At 36.1% G+C, this 22,713-nt stretch overlaps 2 protein-coding genes across 2 annotated transcripts in view; both read left to right on the forward strand.

The window, feature by feature from the left end:
- Positions 1–22,713, forward strand: part of FAM241A (family with sequence similarity 241 member A) — a 41,715-nt gene that overhangs the window by 8,648 nt on the left and 10,354 nt on the right. The gene's annotated exons all lie outside the window — the stretch shown is intronic.
- On the forward strand, positions 7,288–7,790 carry LOC113924510 (ATP synthase F(0) complex subunit C2, mitochondrial-like). The gene has a single exon (XM_035726088.1). The coding sequence runs from the start codon at positions 7,303–7,305 to the stop codon at positions 7,741–7,743; it is 441 nt and encodes a 146-aa protein (XP_035581981.1). The 5' UTR covers positions 7,288–7,302; the 3' UTR covers positions 7,744–7,790.

Below are 22,713 nucleotides of genomic sequence, written 5' to 3' on the forward strand. Positions count from 1 at the left end.
TTAGTGAATTCAGCCCTAAACTTAACCTCATCTTGTTCCCAAGGACATCCAGTCTTTAGAGTAACTCAGGGAATAATTTTGCATGTGGTAGGCATCTTTTGTTTGTTTTTATCATTATTCAGAGTGGAACCTCTAAATCAGTGGTTCTTTACTGGGACAGTTTTGTTCACAGGAGACATTGGCAATGGCTAGAGACATTTCTCATTGTGAAGACTAGGGGGTATACCACAGGCATCTAATAGAAAGAGTCCAGGGATACTGCTAAACATCCTATAATGCACAGAACAGTCCCTTACAACAAAGCATTATTTGGCCCAAATGTCAATAGTGCCAAAGTTGAGAAACCCATCTCAAAATGTATTAGGGTTACAGCAGTTTGAGTTGTCAAGAATAATTACTCTGCTAATAGATATTTCAATGGATAGTAAAAATTATTTATTTTCTGAAGACTATGTGCAAAACAGGTAGTCACTCAACTGATCATTTCTCTTATCTCTTCTTCCAACAACATCTCTTAAACAATGCTCTCTATTTTGCTCTCTCTCTCACATCCTTTTTCCTCCTTTCTCTCTTACTACCCATCTCCTTTCTCTCTCTTCCTATTACTCATTCTCCCATTGTCTTTTATTCTTCCCTAACCATCTCAGCTACTTTCTCTTTTTCTCCATACATCTCTCTACTACCTCCTCTCCTCTGTAGAAGCTAAGCATTAGGGAACAATGAAAAGGGTTTTGGAGTATGACAGTTCTAAGTTTGAATTCTGGCTTTTCAATTTTACTAGCTGTGTCATTCTAATCACTTAATCCCTCAGAGACTCAATTTCCTCATTGTAACAGGTATTTTGCTAGCTACTTCTTAAAGTTTGTATGAGGATTAGGTGACATTTTGTATTCAAAATACCTAGCATATAGTAGACTTTCAGTGAATATTAGTTCCTTATTTTATCCTTACCTTTCCTGTCATTTTTCCCTCTGGTTCCCTTCCTTTTATTCCTCTCAACTAATTGCATCATAAAACTGTATTTTTAGTACATGTAATATTTAGGTTTATAGAATAAATATTACTTATGTATTGAATAAAGTATTAAGATTTACTAATCTAAAAACTAACTGTTTAATATTTCTCTAAAAAAAATTAACTCGCCAACCTAAATTATGTTGCATTTTGTGGGGATCTTCAGTTGATTATTTTTTCAGTTGTGAGTCACTGATCCTTCCTAGGAAAAAGAATATCCACCTTTCTATGTACAAGTTATTCTCAATTTCCTATTCAACAAAAGTGGTAAAGCAAGGTTAAAGGGAAAAAAATAAAAGTACCATGATGTTAGCTTATCCTGAGAGGCCTAAGTAGAAACTCTTTATCTTTATCCCTACCTTCTTTAAGCCTTAGGACATTATGTTCATTTTCTGCCTTCTTCTCTGGAATTGCAATCTTATCTTGCTGTAGCAGCCTTCAAAAACATTAGGAGTCCCTACTGGTCATGTTTTGGTTCATTAAGTGTGTTGTGTGTTTGTGTGTATGTGTGTGTATATTTAAGGGAAATGATAAGACAAGCAAAGAGTAGTTTCATTTCAGCAGAGAAACTGAATTTCTAGTTAACTTGATGCAAAAGATATTTTCTGTCTTCTGATCTATTTTTCCCCCATATCCAGTGGGGTTTTTTTTTTTCCATTTAACCTCATGGGCAGCTACACCTTATCTTGGCAAAGAAAGAGGAAATTATTGGCTTTATTTGTTGTTGCTGTTTTCTTACAGCATCAACTATAGTTTATCAGTGTTCTGATCAAAGAGAAAGCAGAGTGCAAATGTTTTGAACTTTATGGTCAATATAGGATAAAATTATTATTAATACTTAATATCTAAACCCAGTATTAAGAAAAATTTCTATTTGTGGTTTTTACTATGTTCTCTTTGATATTTTCTAACATCTCTGAGATTTTTTTAATTCTCTTTTTCAATTAATCTGAAAAAAATGATTTTTTTTATCTTCCTGATCAAAATTTTACTTGAACATATGCAGACCATCTACAGAGGCAGGGAACTTACATTTGATTTCCCATGACTGGCAAATTTCATCAGTCTGGTTGAATTCAGAATTCCTTATTTACGGTGCTCAGAAGTAACATATAACGGAAGCTATTGTCACTTCCCCAAGTTGAGAGTTAAAAAGGAAAGTCAGAGCGCCTGGGTGGCTCAGTCGGTTAGGCATCGACTCTTGGTTTTGGCTCAGGTCATGATCTCATGGGTTGTGGCATCAAGCCCCTCATCAGGCTCCGTGCTCAGCAGAGAGTCTGCTTTGGGATTCTCTCCCTCTGCCCCTCCCCATGGCTCATGCGTGCATTCTCTCTCTCTCTCAAATAAATAAGTCAATCTTTAAAAAAAAAAGGAAAGTCATTTTTAAGGAAACATATTTGATTTTGACTACTTTCAATAGACAAGCTATTCCATCTTGTGGTAACATCTAGTGCACCACCCTTCACATATAAGATACTCAATGTCACCAGATACTTCATGTCTTAAAAAATATGTAGATTTTAGGAAAAGTACAAAGTGTAGAAATTTTTAACCTGCAGTTTGAATTAATCATATTCTTCACTTCATGGCCTAATACTATCTCTCATTAGATCATGCATAGCCCTTTTCCTTCTTTACTTATTTTTTCATTATGGAACAATTCTCTTCCTCTACAATAGGCAACTTTTTTTTTTTAAGTAATCTCTACCCTCAAGGAGGGGCTTTAACTCATGATCCTGAGATCGAGTCACATGTTCTACTGACTGAGCCAGCCAGGCAGCCCATAGGCAAATTTTAAGCATGTTTAATAGCTTTGGCTGAAATTGTGTTATCTTTTTGAATACTTGATGGTTTCATTTGGGTATGTTTGCAAATGTGATTAACACATTGGATCCTAACTCTTAACTATAGAGAACAAACTGATGGTTACCAGAGGGAAGGTGGGTAGGAGATAGGTAAAATAGGTGATGGGGATTAAAGAGCACACTTACCGTGATGAGCACTGGGTAATGTATTGAAATGTTAAACCACTATATTGTACACCTGAAACTAATATAACACTGCATGTTAACTACACTGGAATTAAAGTTTTAAAACTTAATAAAATAAATAAAATAAAATATTGGATCCTATTGGTTAAAATGGAAATGAATACAAATTTTCATATTTTTCAGTTTACAATAATTTGACAGACCAATTCAAGAACTAGCCAATAGTACACCTGAAACTAATGTGTGTATCAATTATACTTCAATAATAATTTTTTAAAAACAATTTACAGTACTATATATTAAAAAGGGTTACTTGAACTGTATATAAATTATACTTTAATAAACCAAACCAACTTAAAATAAAACAAACAAAAAGAACTAGCTGATATTCTCATTGATTTTCTCCTCAAAAAGTTTTTTTTTTCCTTTACTGGTTCTATGTAATTTTAGGAGATAAGTGGAAATAAATAATAAATGCTATAACTTTACATCTAATTAGAAATAGCAAACAAGGAGCACCTGGATGGCTCTTAATTTCTGCTCTTGATTTCAGCTAAGGTCATGATCTCAGGGTCATGAGATTGAGCCCCACATTGGGCTCTGCACTCAATGGAAAGTCTGCTTCCCTCCCTCTCTCTCTCTCTCTCTCCCTCTGCCACTCCCCTGCCTCTAAAATAAATAAGTAAATCTTAAATAAGAGGAAATAGCAAATAAGTATAAATCTAATAATAAACATATTATAAGTTATATAATGCTGTAGTTAGGTGAAGCTTTATATGGTTAGTAAATTTTTATGTTTAACATATTATTTTTGTACATTTTATAGGAAATGAAAACTACAATTATATTTAATATCCAAGGAACAAGAAAAATGTCCAGCCTCACTAGAAATAAAAGGAAATGCAAATTGAAACTATTAGGAATTATTTTTCACCCATCCAGTTGTTAAAGATTAAAAAGATAAGTGGTGTGGGTTTAGAGAAATTGTATGACATAAGAATACACTACAGTTAAAAGTATAAACTGGTTCTGTGTTTCTGGAGGGAAATCTGGTATCAGACCTCATGAGTACATACTATTATTGCCCCCACTTTAAAGATGTAAAAAATGTAGCACAGGGAGGTTAAGTAGTTTACTGAAAGCATCACAGCTAGTAAGTTGTGAAGTTGAGATTCGAACCCATGCTTAAAGCCTGAGTTTTTAACCACCAAGCTAGTGTTGGGCCATGAAACCAATTTAGTGGATTGTGAACAGGATAAGATAGATAAAAAATGTTAGACTCTATCACACATGGTATGAGTGTCATTTTGTAGAATTTTAGTTTGTATGTACTGGGTCAAAGTATAAAATATATTTCTAATGCAGATCATAGTCAAGATCCCAAGTCAAGATCAAGAAAATAGCCAGCTCCTTTCTGTCTCAGGATTTTTGCCTGGACTCTTTTCCCCAGATCTTCCCTTGATGGATCTTATATCATCAACCTGTTACCTCTCTGAGATCCCAGCTCTGCTTACCACGTAGAAAGAACCTCCAACACATCCCAACTTCTTCTATTTCACTATTATATTTTCCTTATAGCTCTTCTCACTATTTGAAATTATCTTAATTTGTTTGTTAAAGTATTTATTCTCTGCCACTCTCCACTCCCCCCTCACAGGTTCACAGAAGAACATGAGGGCAGAGATCACATTTTGTGGCAAATGCTTCAATTATTTTGGCATCTCTGAGGTGCAGTATAGAGTCTGTAAAAACTTCTATCCAAAACAATACTGCTGGTAAAAACTCAATTGATGTTTTGGCTGAAGTAATGTGGCTTCCCAGGGGTAATTATGACAAAAATTAGTTTTGAAAGAGAGAGAACTCTGTATATAACAGGAACATTCTCTATTGTCAGAATCAGCAGAAAAGAAACTAGTAGTGTTAGTTGTGTATTGACCTAAGGATCCTTCTAAGATACTTGTAAGAATGTAGTCAAGGATTGTGTTTCTTGATATGCTGTATTTTAAAACCACCCCATTAGCGAGAAGGCTAAAGGCTAATGAACATAGGATCTTGAAATACTAACTGGTATTAACTTATGTAATTGGTCTAAATTTGCAAATTTAATTTTTAATTTTTCTTGAGCTCGACATAGAAAAGATAGTAGATAAAACCAAGAGCTAACATAAATTAAAATTCAGATCAGTCATTTTAATAATAGCATTGTTAAAGGATAATTTTCAAGAAGAGGTAAAAGTATAGTGTCATTAAATATAAAATGATCACATGTTAAGGATTTTACTTAACTCATCATTAATGAGGAAACCAAGCAAATGTTACAGCTGATTCACAGGTGAAATCAAAAAATCAAAAATGTATATGGGAAAAAGATATGTTGAAATAAACTTACAAATGTACTCGAAACTGGCTTTTTCCCATAGGCAGGGGAGGGAAGACAACTGAACTCCCCTGGAACAGAATTTATTTGTGTGTCTATAGATAAGAATTATTTTTCATTGCTATTGGTTATCTGTAAATATAGATGTAAAATACCTCAAAAGCTATGAAAGCTAAGCAATATTCTCAACAATGCAGTTTCTATATTTTTTTTACTTTTTCTTAATTTCCTTATAGTAATAAAGAAACAAAGTAATTTCTAAAATTTGCTACATGGATAGATTAGTTTTTGGAGTGAGGGTACTTGATCTCTCCTATTATAATGTTTCATGCTGCTAGAAAATATTAATTCTATTCTCATCTTTTCCCATGGTAATATTATATATATATATATATATTCAATGTGCATATAAAAATACATGATTTATATGTATGTGAAAAGCAAGGATTGATTCATATTTGAAGTTCTTTCTGTTGGGTTATATAGCTAAACTTCCCCTGATACTAAGATAACTACTGAAAAATTTTGATGAGAACGGGATTGCTGCTTTCATATCTATGTTGAGTTTTTATTTAGCACACAAATTCCAACTGCTTGTTCATATCATCCTGGCATGTGTCAAATGGTTATTGGTTTCAAAGACAATTTTGTCAACTGAAGAGTTTCACAGGAATGTAGAAGTACATTAGTTTAAGTTTTTAAATTTAAAGAAGGGTAAGAACAAAGTGATTTCTTCATAGAGAGTTAACCTTAGTATGACCATCCCTGGTGTCAATCAGATTACCCAGTGTAATACACTGGAGAATAAATATATGAAGAAAAAATTAAATACTGAACTTCTTCATTATGCAATATGTATGCATAGTCTATTTAACAGTAATATAATTAAAAGGATATAATGATTCTGCTATTTCAGGATAATAATATTTTCCCTTTGGAGTTTAAATGATTAACTATTTGGAAATCTGTCTTTGGACACTCCATACTTAGCCACTGTTTTAAAACCTCAGTTGCTTTAACAACCTGGCCATAGACTGAAGATATCTTCTTTTTCCATTTGGTTCATACTAAACATCAATTGCTTTAACAACTGATTATTGTTATTGTATTATAGACAGTTTTCTGTATTATTTGTTCCTTATTTTTCTGTTTAGTGTATGTTTTCTCGATAGCTTTTTATTCATTCATTCATTCAAAAAATTTATTGAGCTCCTATTTTCCAGGTACTGTTTTAGGTACCCAGGGTACAAAGAAACAGGCCCAAATTTGCTTTCCTCATTAAACTTGCATTGTAGTAAGGGGAGAGAAAATGAATAAATGAACAAGAAACTGGGTTATAAGTGCTATGGAAAAAAATAAAAGGAGGGAAGGTGGTAGGAGTGTGGGTATGGCATAAGGTTGCTGTTTTAAAGAAGGTGATCATGGAAGGCCTCACTAAGGTGATATTTGAGCAGAGAACTAAAGGAAGTGAGAATTACTTGGCTGTGCCCCTTCTTTTGCTTTGACTTCCTAGGACGGTAGAACCAAATTTGAGGTTTGGTTTTAGTAATTGTGGTAACTTATCTTTCCCCAATCTAAATTCTCAATTCTTTCCCACCCATCCCACCTTCCAGTTCTCTGTTTTTTTAATTACTATTTCATTTGTTCCTACTGTAAGTAAATTCAAATCCTTTGTGGAAAGAAGAGAGGGAAAAGTAAATTAATTATGGACTTACAAATTTCATCTCTTAAAAAATACATTTCTTAAGGAGTATCATATAATCACACCTTATAATGAATTTGTTTAAATATTTGCTTTCTTTTTAATGACTGACTCAGTTCTTTTGCACAAAGGTTTGCATCACAGTTTATTAGAAAGAGCTCAGGTGTCTTCTCTGCACTGGGAGCAGCTCTCCAGCCACAGCCCCTCATCCCCTGAAAATGTATGCCTGTGCAAAGTTCATCTCCACCCCCTTCTTGGTCAGGAGCACCTCTCAGCTGTTGAGCCAATCACTGTCTGCAGTGGTGCTAAAACCACCGGAGACACTGACAGATGAGGTACCTTATAAGAGCCTCAGCAGCTTGGCAGCCCCACGTCCCCTGGCAGCCTCACGTATTCCTAACCGCAGCTTCCACACCAGCACCATTTCAAGGGACATCGACACAGCAGCCAAGTTCATTGGGGCTGGGGCTGCCACGGTAGGGGTGGCTGGCTCTGGGGCTGGAATTGGGACTGTGTTTGGGAGCCTCATCATTGGTTATGCCAGGAATCCCTCTCTGAAGCAGCAGCTCTTCTCCTACGCCATTTTGGGCTTTGCCCTCTCGGAGGCCATGGGGCTCTTTTGCCTGATGGTGGCCTTTCTCATCCTCTTCGCCATGTGAAGGAGCCTTCTCCACCTCCCATAGGTCTTTCTCCCGTGTCTTGTCTGCCCTGTATGTTCCTTTTCCTATACCTCCCCAGGGAAAGTGGTTGGCTCAGGGTTTGACAGAGGGAAGACAGATAGATACTGTATTATTAAGATCTTAAAAAAAAAAAAGAAAAGGAGCTCAGATTTATATTCAGAAGTCTGCCTTCAAATCGTGGCTGGTTCTCTGATTCTGGGGAAGTCACTTGACCTCTAAAGTCTAACAACACCCACATAATGACGTTTTGGAGGACCAAAGGCTTGGAATGTGTGTGTTTAATAAGTTTATTGAACAGGGGCGCCTGGGTGGTCAGTCACTGGGCATCTGCCTTCAGCTCGGGTCATGGTCCCAGGGTCCTGGGATCGAGCCCTGCATCAGGCTCCCTGCTCCACGGGAAGCCTGCTTCTCCCTCTCCCACTCCCCCTGCTTGTGTTCCCTCTCTCGCTGTGTCTCTGTCAAATAAATAAATAAAATCTTTAAAAAAAAATAAGTTTATTGAACAAATGGCTAATAAGCAAATAAAAATGGGAGGGGATTCCACTTAAAAATGGGGGAAAATAAAATTAAGACTACAGGGATTTTTTTTTCCTGGAAAGATTAAAAATATTTTGCTAAGAGTTTTTTCTTGGCCAGGGTGTGATTTAAAAAGTGAGAGTCTTTAGCATATAAGCCATATAAGCAGTAATAAAATCATTAGAGTACATGAAATCTTCAACGGGAAAGACTATAGAGTAAGAAGAGAAGATGGCCTACAGATAAGTCCCTGAGGAGTTCTAACATAAACTCAGAGGGAAATGAGCCAGCAAAAGTAGACCAAAAAGGACAAAGGAGGTGAAGATATCTAGAATGACTAACGGGTTTCTTGCTTGCACTTCTGGGTTGTACCATTCTCTGAGGTAGGCGACCCTGGAGGAAGACCAATTTCAGCGCAGATGATTTTGAATTTGGTACAGACCATGTTGATTTTGGGCTTCCTATAAGCATCTACATGGAAATGTTGAATATGGAGTTGAGCATACAAGTCTAGAAATCTGAAGAGTTGCCTGAGCTGAGAAGTAATGCTCAGAAAAATAAAAAGAAACTATGAACCTTTTATAAAAGTGCAGGTCATTTTAATTAGTAAGGGAGAGTGCAGCAGTGTTTTAATATGGTGATTTGAGTATATAGCCTTCCTTATATATTAAAAATAGCTTACTGGGATGGAATATGGATAATTTATTTTGTGTACCCCATAGCACTTACCTTGCTCATAGTAGGCATTCAATTATTATTTACTGAATTGAAATAAACTGACTAAAGGGATTATTTTGCAAGGCCAGGCTGTTCTGTGAGTCAAGGATTGTGAATTATTGGAGTTGGCATTAAGTAATCAGGTTAGTGGTACTCAGGGAGGACATGACACACACCAAGAACCAGAGTGTGGTTTCCTGAAAGTAAGCAGCTGTCGGTCTGGCAAATCAGTTAGGTCTGTGCAGATTTGCCACAAGTAGGGCACAATACATCTTGCATAAAACGCAGGTGCAAAACATGCTAAGAGGAGAGGATCATAACTTTAGAATGTAACTACAGACTTTATTACAGTGGGCAGAAAACTTATAGTTATTTTCACTATATCACCATTTACCTAACATTGAAACAACTATTATACTTCATTATAAAATAAGGTGGCTTTATGTAGATATACTTTTTTCAAAGTATTTCTTCTGGAAGAAACATAATAGGCACACATACTTCTCCTTATTATAAAACTAGATTCCTATAGATTCTTTAGTGCCATAAAAAATAAATAGCGAAATTTTCCCCCACTTCATCTAAATGGTTGATTAATAATTTAGTAAGCATTTCATTTCAAAAGAATTGCACCATTATGGTTAAATCAGAACTGCAAAGAAAAATATCCAAGTCACTGGATTTGACAAAAAGTGCAGTGTATAAAACAAGAAGCTATTATTGTACAAAACACAATAAACAACTCCCAAGCATTGTTATATTAGTGGCATTTTTGAAAATTTTGAAAATTTTTGAAAAATTGTCATATTCGTAAGTACTGTTAACTTTGCTATAAGACAAAATCTCATTATAGACCTTAGTAAGAAAGTAAAGATAAGAGTTAACTTTAAAGGCAACTTTATTCCAATAAGGATGTTTCATATACTCGCATAGTTCTGTTAGATATAACAGTCATGTTTACCTTTAACTCTTCAAATATAATATGGAGAAGATATATAATACCATAAGCAAGTAGAATTTTCAGGTTTTCATAAAGCTATACTTTTGTGGCTTAGGTACAAACTTAAACTCCTGTCCTAAAATCTGATTTTCCCCCCTAATGTTTCAAGTTATTTAAATTCTAGTTAGTCAAAATATATAGTGTAATATTAGTTTCAGGAGTAGTATTAGTGATTCATCACTTACATATAACACCTAGTGCTCATCACAACAAGTGCCCTCAATAACTGATTTCTGCTCAGGTCGTGATCTCAGTGTTGTGGGATTGCCCCGCGTCAGGCTCCATGCTCAGCGCCGAGGTGGCTTGAGATTCTCTTTCCCTCTGTCCCTCCGGACCCCCATGTGCACACGCTTGGACATGCTCTCTCTCTCTCTCTCAAATAAGTAAATATTTAAAAAAAAAAATCTCTTATGGTTTGCCTCCCTCTCTCCCCTTTTTTCCTTTCCCCTGTGTTCATCTGTTTTCTTCCTTAAATTCCACATGTGAGTGAAATCATATGGTATTTGTCCTTCCTTGACTGGCTTATTTTGCTTAGCATAACATCCATTAGCTCCATCCACATTGTTGCAATGGCAAGATTTCATTCTTTTAAAATCTAACTTAAAAGAGGTATTCACAAAGTCATAAATGTTGATAATTCTTTTAAGTTTTATTTATTTGAGAGAATGAGAGAGAGAGAGCATGGGAGGGGGGAGGGTCAGAGGGAGAAGCAGACTCCCTGCTGAGCAGGGAGCCCGATAAGATGCAGGACTCTGATCCTGGGAATCCAGGATCATGACCTGAGCCGAAGGCAGTCTTTTAACGAACTGAGCCACCCAGGCGCCCATAAATGTTGATGATTCTTTCAATAGAATCAAGCAACCAGAACAATGGCCTTCAGTAATAGACCTGGTACCTTAAAGAATCCATCTTCATCTAGTTGGTGCTTTAGATTCTGACCAGTGCCTCTAATTTTGTAATATCTTTGCCTTTCTTGGTTTTGTTTTTAAAGGACATGTGACTTGCCTAATACATAAGTTGCACAATTCCAATCAGTATCTCTATTTTGCTTCTTTTGTTTCAGGAGTAAAAATGTGTGTTACAGTATAAAATCCATTTTTGTACTTAGATGTATGGGTGAGAGCATTTGGAATTATGAATATAGGTTAACCTTAAAAACAAATAGCAATACCTATAAGGAAGGAGAAGAGAGAAGAGTGGGAAAGATTTGGAACAATGAATATGAAAAATTGGATTAACAGTTAGCAAGAAGTAGCTGCAAGGACTTGAGAGTATGGAAGGAGTACCAGGAACACTGAACCAACATGGTTTTATAACAAGGCATCTGAGCACAATTTTTACCTTAACACTTAGCAGCCTAGAAAAAGGAGCAAGGAAATTGGAGGCTACTGAAAGTGAGGGAGTGGGAGAGAACATGCGACTATGAATTCATAGTTGAAATAGTAGGCAGTGGATTCTAAACTGCAAGGAGAGAGTAAAAGCCAAAAGGGCTAAATCTGTAACTAACCCAGAAGTTTTTTTTTTTTTTGGCTTTTTTTATAATTCATAATTACTACTTTCTTAATATTTGTTTTCATGTATTTGTTTATCACCATATGATACTGTGTCTTATTGGTATTTTAGGAATGTGAGACTCCTGTCCTTTTGAAAGAAAGTAATGATCTTTTTCAAAAAAAAAAATGTCTTTCTTTTAGAGGCTGAGTGGGATAGTGGAGTGGATTGAGTGAAAAATAATTACAGTGTTTGGAAGTGAGGGGAGAATTTTCAGTCTAAAATGCCTCTGAAACTGACTTCCAACTTGTTTCTATCGTTGTTCTTCTTCCTTCATTTTTACCTCTCCAAATTATATTCATTCAAAAATTATGTTATTTATAAAGGCAGCCTTCCTATGATAATTGGAGCACATTCTACTATGTTAGGACTATTGTTCATACTACTAAGGCAAGACAGTTGCAAGGGGGGGGTGGAATAAAAGGTGGTTATTTTCTGTCCAAATAAGATACATTTTTCTTTTTTAACTGAATATAGTTGGAAAAATGAAACCCAAAGAATCTGCCTCTGAAGTATTTGATGTGCTTAGTCCTTATGCCAATTTATGTTGCTTTTCTTGGGCGGGGGGAAGGGGGCAGTGGTGGGATTAAGAATTAGAGATTGGTTTGGCATTTTTTTTTTTTAAAGACAAATTTTAAATCCTGGTCAAATATTAAGTATCACACTCGAGACCAGAGGTTATACTGTAGAGTGAACCCAAGGTAAACACCACAAAACCATTTTTAAATCATTTAACATTTTTGCTGAATATAAATGAATCCAGACAAGTGTGACTGTTTGAACTGCTGTTAAAAACTGATCTGTTAAAACAAATAGAATGTGAATAATTACAAGATTGATTTTTTTATTTGTAAGAAAGCATATAGTGTAGGGCTTTAGAACATGGACTTTAGAGCAGAATGCCTGAATGTAGGTCTTCACTCCACCAATTACTAGGTGATCTTGACAAAATTACATAATCTCTCTTCCTCAGTTTCCATTATGTTTTGAAGATCAGAGTACTTAAAACATTGCCCAGCACATAATATTCAGTAAATGTTAAGATTTTTTAAATTAATAAATATGTTGTGAAACTCATTAAAAACTTCACTTAAACATTATTTAGTTGTTGTTTATAAGGCTTATACATCTCTACATAGGGCCAGCCTTTAATATGAAGAGGAATAAAAAACAAAAATGAGTCTTTGCAGGTGATTAAATGCTGAAGTAAAGATATTTTTGATAACCACAGAATCAGTTTATAGTACATCAGCTATAACAACTGTTCTGTTATATAACAAGACAAAAGCAGTTAAACATACCATATCATTTTTTTAAACATCATTTAACTAAATATTTGAAAGCCTTATGTTAATGATTGTTTTTGGTGGTGGTGGTGGTGGTTTTTTTGCCAACTCTCCTGATTTAATTTTTTGACCAAATTGGCCTTTTTTGAACTAAAGGCCAAGCATTTTACAACTCTTACACACATATTTAGCCTTAAAATATACTTATTTTTACATAAATGTTAACCTCCTTACTAAATTTTTTTAGCTTTTTAAAGTTAGGGATATAGTCTTATTTATCTAATACATTACAGGCACCAGAAAAATGTTTGTTTTTTTGTTTTGGGGTGGTTTTTTTTAAAGATTTATTTATTTGAGAGAGAGAGCACATGCATGTAAGTGGACGGAAGGGAAATGGGGAGAGGGAGAAAATATCAAGCAGACTCCATGCTGAGCGCAGAACCCATCTCGGGACTCGATCCCACGACCCTGAGATCATGACCTGAGCCAAAAACCAAGAGTCAGATGCTCAACCAACTGAGCCACCCAGGTGCCCCCAGAAAAATGTTTGTTGAATTGAATTGGTTCTATAAATAAAAGTTTTTACAGCAAAATTATAGAGCAATTATACTTACAGCAATTATAAATGTTATATTGAATATGCATGATAACTTAAGGTAGTTTTATTCTTATATGTATTGGGGATATTTTCTTCTTTGCTTATTATTTTCTTTTTGGGCTGCCAGGGATTTAATGTGGGGAGTAGGAAGAAGACAGTGATTTTAATGCTGAGAGCATTTTTTTTTTTCTTAGAGAGAGAGGGGGTGGAAGAGGGAGAAGGAAAAAGAGAATCTTAAGCAGGCTCCATGCTTAGCAGGGAACCTGGACGTGGGGACATGGGCCTGATCTCACAACCCTGAGATCATGACCTTAGCCAAAGTCAAGAGTCAGACATTTAACTGACTGAGCCACTCAGGCCCCCCACTGTTGAGAGAATTCTTGATTTACTCTTGACATTTCTGCATCTTTTAAAAACTTTTCCAGGAGTTATAAATACTAATAAAAAAGTATTTTAATTATGCTAAAAATTATTTTAGAAAACAGATTTGGGTGTGACATTTAATGTATTGATAGCAACTAAGGGAAAAACAAGACTATTCTGAGATTTTAATTTCTGAATATAACAAGAACAGTCTTTGGGAATTATTTTAGGCTTACTTTAAAAAATGAGTTAATGGTGATGGGTATTATTCTGCGTGGAGCACTGGGTGTTAGGCACAAACAATGAATCATGGAACACTACATCAAAAACTAATGATGTAATGTATGGTGATTAACATAACAATAAAAAAATTTTTAAAAATGAGTTAAATCAGCTAAAGTACTTGCTGGACTCTGCTGAGCAAAGGAGGAAAATTGCCTCTTTAATGTTGGAGGAACTGAGAAAGGAAGAAAAGAAACACATTGATTTTTATTTGTTTAAACTTTAAGTATAAGTAAACAAAGACTTTTTTAAGTGTTAGTAGAAGAACCATTTGATTAAATGGATCCTCAAAAGTTGAGCTTTTATACTCAGAATTTGACTATTACAGGACATATGAAAAATAATAAACACTCTTCAAAGGCTTAAGATCCCAGGACTGAATGAAAAAAAACTAGCCGTCAGGCCATGATCTCAGGGTTATGAGATCAAGCCCTGCATCGGGCTTCACGCTGGGCATGGAGCCTGCTGACATTTCTCTCTCTCTCTCTCTCCCCCTCTCCTTCACCTCCCCCACCCTGCTCTCTTGCTCTCTCTCTTTATAAAAAAGGAACAAAACAAAACAAAAAAAACCCAGCCATCCACCATCCAGGATCATCCAATTCACTCTTAAGGGAATTGTACCTCAATTTATCATCAAAAACAATTAATGTCCAGAAACAACCAAGGTAGGACTTTCAGAACAATGAAGTAAGGAACTCAATGGGCTTTTCCCCCAGGAAAACAACAATTTTACTGGTGAAAATTATTTAAAAACAACAATTATTCAGTCTTTGGGAATTATTCTAAGGACATACAGCAAATCAAGAAACATTCATTAAAGAAAATCTACTATATATATCAGAACGTGAGTTTTTATGGCATTTGAGCCACAACCCGTTACTTCTTCCTCATAACGTCCCCCTCATAGGACTCCAACCCCAGCATGTTAGCCAAAAAACCAAGAAGATGGGGTTTCTTCTCTCCCTAACCCCAGCTGTCTAGAGCCACAGTTTGACCACAGAGGAGTAGGCATCTGGTGTTTCTCATCCCCCTGGACCCCCCCATCAACTCCATATTACAGGAATTCTATTCCACATAGGCATGACTGAGAGGACCAACTCTCTCTTCAACAGCCCCTACTCTCAGCAGAGCAAGCTGAGAACACTGTGGCCCTGCCCTAACTCACCACAGGGTAGAGGTTCCACACGAAGTGAGGCAAGCCAAGACCAGAGCTGCTCCCCCACTTTCAGTGTATACTTGTAGAGTAGGGTTGTCACTGGAAAAAGAGGGTCTCTGTCCCCAACTCCACTGCATTGGTGCAGATGTTCTGCCCAGGGGTAAAGGCAGATCATACAGGTAAACAGCTCCACAGATCTGACTGAGAGGACTGACTTTATTTGTAAGAAAGAGTGTAGAATTCCATGCCTAAGGGTCTACAAAACAAATCTTGATGGAGAGCCATTAAGAGGAGGCTGGTAGCTCCATAATACATCAAACCAACAGAGCAGCCAAAAGTTTTGAAGAAAGGACCAGGGAAAGAGTCAGCCAAGAATAGCCCTCCTGGCATCATAATCAACTGTGATGATCAGGAAGGTAATGTGCATGTGCAAGGCTGCACCCACTCAGCAGCAATCAGAGCAGGATGTGGGGCAGACTTGAAAGCATTCCCCAAGCTGCACACAGACCCATCAACACAGGGCAGAAGCCTCACAGGAACAAGGGGCTTCAACACAACCTGTGATCAAACACTTATTGAGCAATAGTAAGTTACTCTGACCCAGAGGTAATTCCTAGGAAGCAAGGCCCACAAATAATATCACAATCACTCCTGGCATTCTGAAAAACTATGCACATGCCCAAGGCTGTGCCCTCTCAGGAGCAGTCAGAGTGGGAACTTCCAAGTTACTAGTCCCTGCTGAATGTGGGGCAAACAAGTAAAATCACCAAACTAGGATAGCAATGTCTAACCTACAGATACAGCCAATAGTGGAGAGTAAAATTGACTGGCAAAGGAGGCTTGAGCACAACCTTTAACCAATGGCTTGTACTAACTCAGGAGCAACCCCTAAATAATAAGCCTAAAAGATAAAAATAGTGGGGAAAAATATGAGTAGAAACATCAGAAGCTGCAAGCTGCAGGGAAACAGACTTTGCAGAATTAGTTCAGGCAAGTCACTAAGCAAATAAACAATCAAGCAAACAACAGCAACCACCTCTAGGGTGGGGTAGGGGATCGGTATTTAGTGTTGCTAAAATATGTTATCTACAGTGCCCAATTATCAACACAAAATTATGAGACATGGGAAGAAATAGGAAAGTATTACCCATAAACAGGAGAAAAAAAGGAAATAGAAAATGCCTTTGATGGGTCCCAGCTGATGTACTTAGCAGACAAAGACTTTAAAACAGTAATATAAATACATTCAAAGAACTTAAAGGAAACCAAGCTTAAAGAATGAAAGGAAAGTATAATGACCGTGTCTTATCAGATAGTGAATATTTTTTTAATTAAATGGAAATTGTGGAATTAAAAAATATAATAAACCAAGTAAAAATTATTTGAGCTGGCAAAAGATAAAAATCAGTGAATTTGAAGATAGATTAATAGAGATTATATGATCTGAAGAACAGAGAAAACAATGGAAAAAAATGAGTAAAACTTTAGAGAATTGTGGGACATGATTAAGCACACCAATGTACAAATAATCGGAATAACAAGTAGAGGAGAGAAAAGGAGAGAGTAAAAGTATTCTAAGATCTAATGGCTGAAATTATTTTCAAATTTAATGAAAAGCATTAAGTCAGACATCCAGGAAATTCGATAAAGTCCAAACAGAATGAACACAAAGCAGTCCACTTCCAGACACATCATAGTCAAAATGTTGAAAGATAGAGAAAGAAAATCTTGAAAGCAGTACAGGAAAACAACTCATCACATACAAGGAACCCCAGTAAGATTAATAGTTGACTTCTCATCAGAAATACTGGAGAATAGAAGGCAATAGGGTAACACATTCAAAGTGCTGAAAGTAAAAACTTATCAATGAATGATCTTATATCCAGCAAAATTATCTTTCATAAATGAAGGTGAAACACATTCCCAGATAAACAAAAGCTGAGAATTTTTTGCCAGCAGATCTGTCTCACAAGAACTATCAGAGAAAGTTAGGAGGATGAAAGCATGTAACACCAGAGAGTACCTTGAATCCACACACACAAAAACAAAGAGCACTTGTAAAGGTAATTATGTAGATAATTCCAAAAGAGTATAATTACATATATCTTCTCAACTGATTTAAAAAGCAATTGCATAAAACAATATGTATATAATTGTATTGTTGAGTCTAAAACATATTGAAATGTAGTACACTTGATAATATCAGCACAAGAAAGGTAGTGGTATTGTTGTGAGAGCTTGTATTAGAGTGAGGAAATGACACCAAATAGTAACTCAAATCCACAGGAAGAAATGAAGAGAACCAGAAAGGGAGAGATGTTGAAATGACAGATTTCATACCAGCCAAAGAGCAAGAGATATTTAAAAATATATAAATGCTTATTCTTTTATCTTCTTTTTATTTATTTATTATTATTATGTTAATCACCATACATTACATCATTAGTTTTTGTTTTATCTTCTTTTGAGACACTTCCTCTCAATTGCTTATGGCTAGGAACTGTACCTTTTCCCTGCCTATAAGAGTTCACTTACAAAGACAAAGGGCAAGATTTAGAATGAAAGACAAGGGATGTGCTCATGCACGTGTGTGTGTGTGTGTGTGTGTGTGTGTGTGTGTGTGTGTTGGGGGAAGGTGCATACAAGCAAAAATAAGCCTCTTGAACCATTATAGTACATAATCTTGCCGGATGCTATGGTTAATGCAGTAAGGAAAAACATTATTCTGGGATTTAATCTTTTAATTAATTGATAAAGTACTATTTATTAGTGTTCTTCATATTGATTTTCCTGGAATGCAGTAATTGGGATCTTCACTATTATTTGTTTGGTTACATCTTGCCTATTTTCAATATTCATGCATTAATCCTCATGCGGAGGAAGTCTCCTCCATTTAAGAGGCTATCCTTGACCCTGTCCCCAAATTTTCTGTCTTATCTAAAAATTTAGGTTTTGGCTTTATAAATGCTCAGTGCATACTTTATGGACAAGCTATATAGAAACGTTTACATACTGAGTTTTAAAATGGGAATAGTATTACCTAACTGGTAGAGTGCCATAGTTCTAGAATCAGTCCAAGATTCAATTTTGGTTCTTCCATATACTATTTATATATTAGGTATCTCTTTTTGAGTGAGTAGTCTCAGACACATAATACACCTTCCTCATAAAGTTATTTTGGATATTAAATAGAATAACATAGGAAACAGGCATAGCAGGTATTTAATACAATGTTTGTTACCTTAAGCCATAAATGTGAGTGGGGAAGATGCAGAGAAGAGAGGGATGTGACCAGAATAGAATTTATTTTAGGGGACAGTTAGAAAGTAGGCTGAATTAGTAGATTGGTTACATAGAATACTTCATAAGATCTTATAATCTAGATGGAAATGCCTAAAATATGGCAGGCACTGAGAATAAAAAAGTTAAGAGGGGAAAACATTATTTTTGCTGATTTGCTACTTACAGGCCATTGAGAAAGATAAACATAAATTAGATAATCACACAAACAAAACACAAAATTCATCTGATGTAAGGATAGCTATGTGGTATGACAAGAGCATTTACTAAGGAGATTTTTCTAGCAGAGGTCAGGACTGACTTTCTTGAGATCTGACGAATGAATAGGAGTTAGTAGATGAAAAGAAGAAGGTAGAACATACCAGGCAGAGGAAATAACTTTTAAAAAGCTTTGGGTCAAGAAAAGCAAGTGAGTATGAGAGATGCAAATTAGGACAGGGAGGGGAAAGTAAAGAAAGTGAAGGAGGGAACAAAGTATTAAGATGAGGCTGAGTGAGAAAAGCAAGTAGAATCATGCAGGAAGAATTAGGTAGATTAGGGAGAAATGGATTCAGATGTCAGAATCAACAGGACCTACTGATAAATTGGATGTAGGAAATGAGGAAAAGCGTTTTGCAGATCATTCCTACGGTTCTGGCCTGTAGAAATTAAGGATGGATTTCATTCCTGACAATCTGTTCATTGAATGAAGGCCAGTTTTCAGGAGGGAAATCATGGGTTTGGCCTTGGATGTGTTGAATATTGAAGTATATTCAAGATATTCAAGTGTAAATGTCAAGAAGGCAGTTGAATATAAGGGTCTAATGTGCAAAAGAAAGGTCTGAGTTGGACATAGTATTTAATTGATTTATTGATAGTAAATATAACTAATTTTTAGGGACAAATATGGAGTGAAAAGAGATGAGGGCTTAGGAACAGATTGACGGCAGTATTTAATAGCTGTGTTGAGGATGATGAACCCACAAAGGAGACAAAGGCATAACCAGATGGAGTAAAGTAGAACCAGGAGAATGTGATATCATAAAACGCAAAAGAAGAGAAAAAATTGTCATCATAAATGCTACTTAGGAATGGAATAAATGAGAACTGAAAAATGCCTATTTAATTTATTGATAGGACAGTTTATTGGCAAACTTTTCAAGAGCTGTTTTGGTGGTGTAATGGGGACAGAGCCAGACTGGAACAGGATGAGATGTGAATGGATAGAATAATTATCCATGGATCTCTTGACCTAAGAGCTTTTGTTCAGGACTGTTTTTTCAAGGGTATTTGTTGTTAAGTGAACAGACTTGGAAGATAGGGACACTGTCTCCTTCTGGAACAGAGAGCAAATTTGTTTGCTGTCCAGTATAATAAAGATAATGTCTCCCTCTGGGACAAAGGTCAGGCAGGTTTGCCTGTAGCCCATAATAGAAGATTAGAGTCCTCGAAATTCACAGTTCGTCGGCTGTGTAAAACTCAGTGCCTGCAGCATCTGCCTGTGCCACTGTGTGTCACCCTGTGGGACTTAGGAGGAAAGGGGAGCCAACATCAACGTGAAACTCATGCCACTTCATGTGGCCTGGGTAATAAAGTCCTTTGCCTCTAACCCAGACGTCTTATGTCTTCTGCCAGCATCCATGAAACTGTGATAGGCTAATTTGTTAACTTGCAGGTAGGATAAAATGTCAGTCTCTTAGAGTTCTTGGTAACCATGAAAAAAAAAAATGGAAACAAGCCAAGTGAATTGTTTCAAACAGTTGGGCTATGAAAAAGAAGAAAAGACAAGGCAGAATTAATAGAGGCTGTGGCATGGAGGGAGTCTTGTATTAAAGAGTAAAGATCTAAGCATGTAGAAATATTGATGAGGGGCCAGTTGAGAGGGAGAGATTGAATATACACGAGACAGAGAATAATGGTAGAGGGATAGTCTAAGGTAGGAAAAGAGTCTACATGTAGGTCAGAGGAATTGGGACAAAGAAGGGTAACACTTCCTAGTTTATGTGTAACAAAAAAGAATGCAGAGAAGAGGGACCTAAACCGAAGTACGTTGTTACATTTAGTATAATAAACTTAAGGAAGCTCTTTTCTGACTGCTTCTCTTTTCCCTGAAAAACAGAAGCTCGGGTAATTGGCTGGAGGAGGCGGATAGCGAAAGAGAGAAGCAGAGGTTTGAAAGAGAGAAGGGGTCTGAAAGTCTGTGAAGGGAGCAGAAAAAATGAGCTGAGCAGAGAAATGAAGTAGGAATGCAGGGTATTTGAAGATCTGTTGGGGGCTAATGGTCAAAAACTAGTGGTACCAATATACCCAATGTTATGACTTTGTCTAGCACCACCCAGGTGCAGGCAGAGAAAATAGTTACGTTCCTCTAAAAGTAAGGTTTTGCCCAATAAGACAATGGAGTTGAAAACTTTGTGGAAATTCGGGGCCATAGAACTCAAGCTGAGTGAGGATAAAGAAGGGAATGGACTCGGCTCGTGGATGGAGAGAAGTTAGAGATCAGTGGACTACAAGCCCAACAAGGTTGAAAAAATAGTCAATAGGAGTAGCTGAATAAGCAAGGTAAAATGAGAAAAGGTTGCAGCGAGATTTAGGAGTTGTTCATTCATTCATTAGTTCTGTCATTCATTCAATAAAAACCTCAAATCACAGACTAGTATGTGCAATCTAAAAATTACTTTCCTCTTGCTTGGTATGCATCTTGAGATGTGTACTTGAGATGTATAAATTTACCTACCCAGTTATGATTTCCTTGGGTTTGCCTCATTGTGACTGGCTCTCCTTGATAGCTACGGAAGGCCAACCAAAAGTAGCAAGGAAAAATCAGCATTTTAGTTTTTACCCTATATTTTCTTGTGTTGTCTGAATATGTACAATAACCATTTATCCATGTGTTCAAATGTAGTTTTTTAAAACAACTTTTAGAAAGTTATATCTAAAAATGCCCACTTGGATAACCCCCATTAATTGCTGTTTTTAATATCATCAATACATTTATCATACTAGTTATTGCTAGTAACAATAAATCCACATTAATGAGGAAGTAGTTGAGCACTGTTGTGAAGAACGCAGGCTTTGGAATTAACAATACTTACTGTAAAAATGGAGATTAAATACCATGAAGAATGTAAAGTACTTAACACAATATCCAGTATATAGTACACATTCAGTTAATAATAGCTATTATTTTTATTGTCATCATCATTGTCATCATCATCATCATCCATAGTCAGAATTCTTGATTCCAAGTGACAAAATTCAACTCCCCTAAATTTTGCAAAATAGGAATTTACTGACTCATGTAACTAAAAAGACCAGAGGTAGATGCACTAGCCAGAGTCTGGTGTTGAAACTATATCAACTATATCATTTCTTGGCTTTACTTTATATTGGCTTCATTTATAGCAAGCTTTCCCCTCATGGTAATAAGATGCCCTGCATCTTACCAGCTAACCAACAGGAGTGAAAGAAAAATGTCTCTTTTTTAATAGTTGCAGCAAAAGTCTTGGGCAGAGGTGTTTCGTTGGCCTATCTTGGGTTACATGCTCATTCCTTAACTAATCATATGTCCAAGGAAATGGAATATTCTGATTGGACAGACCTTGAACAGGGGAATGGGAACATCTTCAACCAAGACATAGGGACGAAGAGCGGATGGGGGATGGTTTCTCCAAAGTTAAATCAAGGGGCTGCTAGCAGGAAAAGTTGGAGTAAATACCAGGCAGGCAAAAACAGCAGATTTCCAATACCGTACATGTAATACTGTGCGGTAATACAGATGTTATACTGCAAACAGGAAAACAGTTGAAAGCACATTTTAAATTGTCACGCATTCAGCAAAAGCCTGTTTACAGAATGTAGCCTATACTCTTCTTAAAGTGAATAAACAGAGGTCTTGCCATACTAGTGTGCACAGATTGTGCCATTGGTAAGGATGTTCCATAGAAAACATCCCACCTCAACTTCTATATAAATAAATTGTCATAACACTTGAAGAAAAATACAACTGAATTTTAATTATGAGAAAGATGATCACTAAGGTATTAATTATCTCAAGCAACATGGTACAATAGAAAGAGAAGTAAAAATCACAAGATATAAGGCTACCAAAAATATAGTAGTAGTAATAATAGTTACCATATATTGAATGATTAGTAGGTGTATTCTAAAAGCTTTTCACCCATTTCTTCATTTTAGTATC

The sequence above is a fragment of the Zalophus californianus genome, chromosome 2 (genome assembly GCF_009762305.2).
Source record: "Zalophus californianus isolate mZalCal1 chromosome 2, mZalCal1.pri.v2, whole genome shotgun sequence".
Taxonomy (NCBI): Eukaryota; Metazoa; Chordata; class Mammalia; order Carnivora; family Otariidae; genus Zalophus; species Zalophus californianus.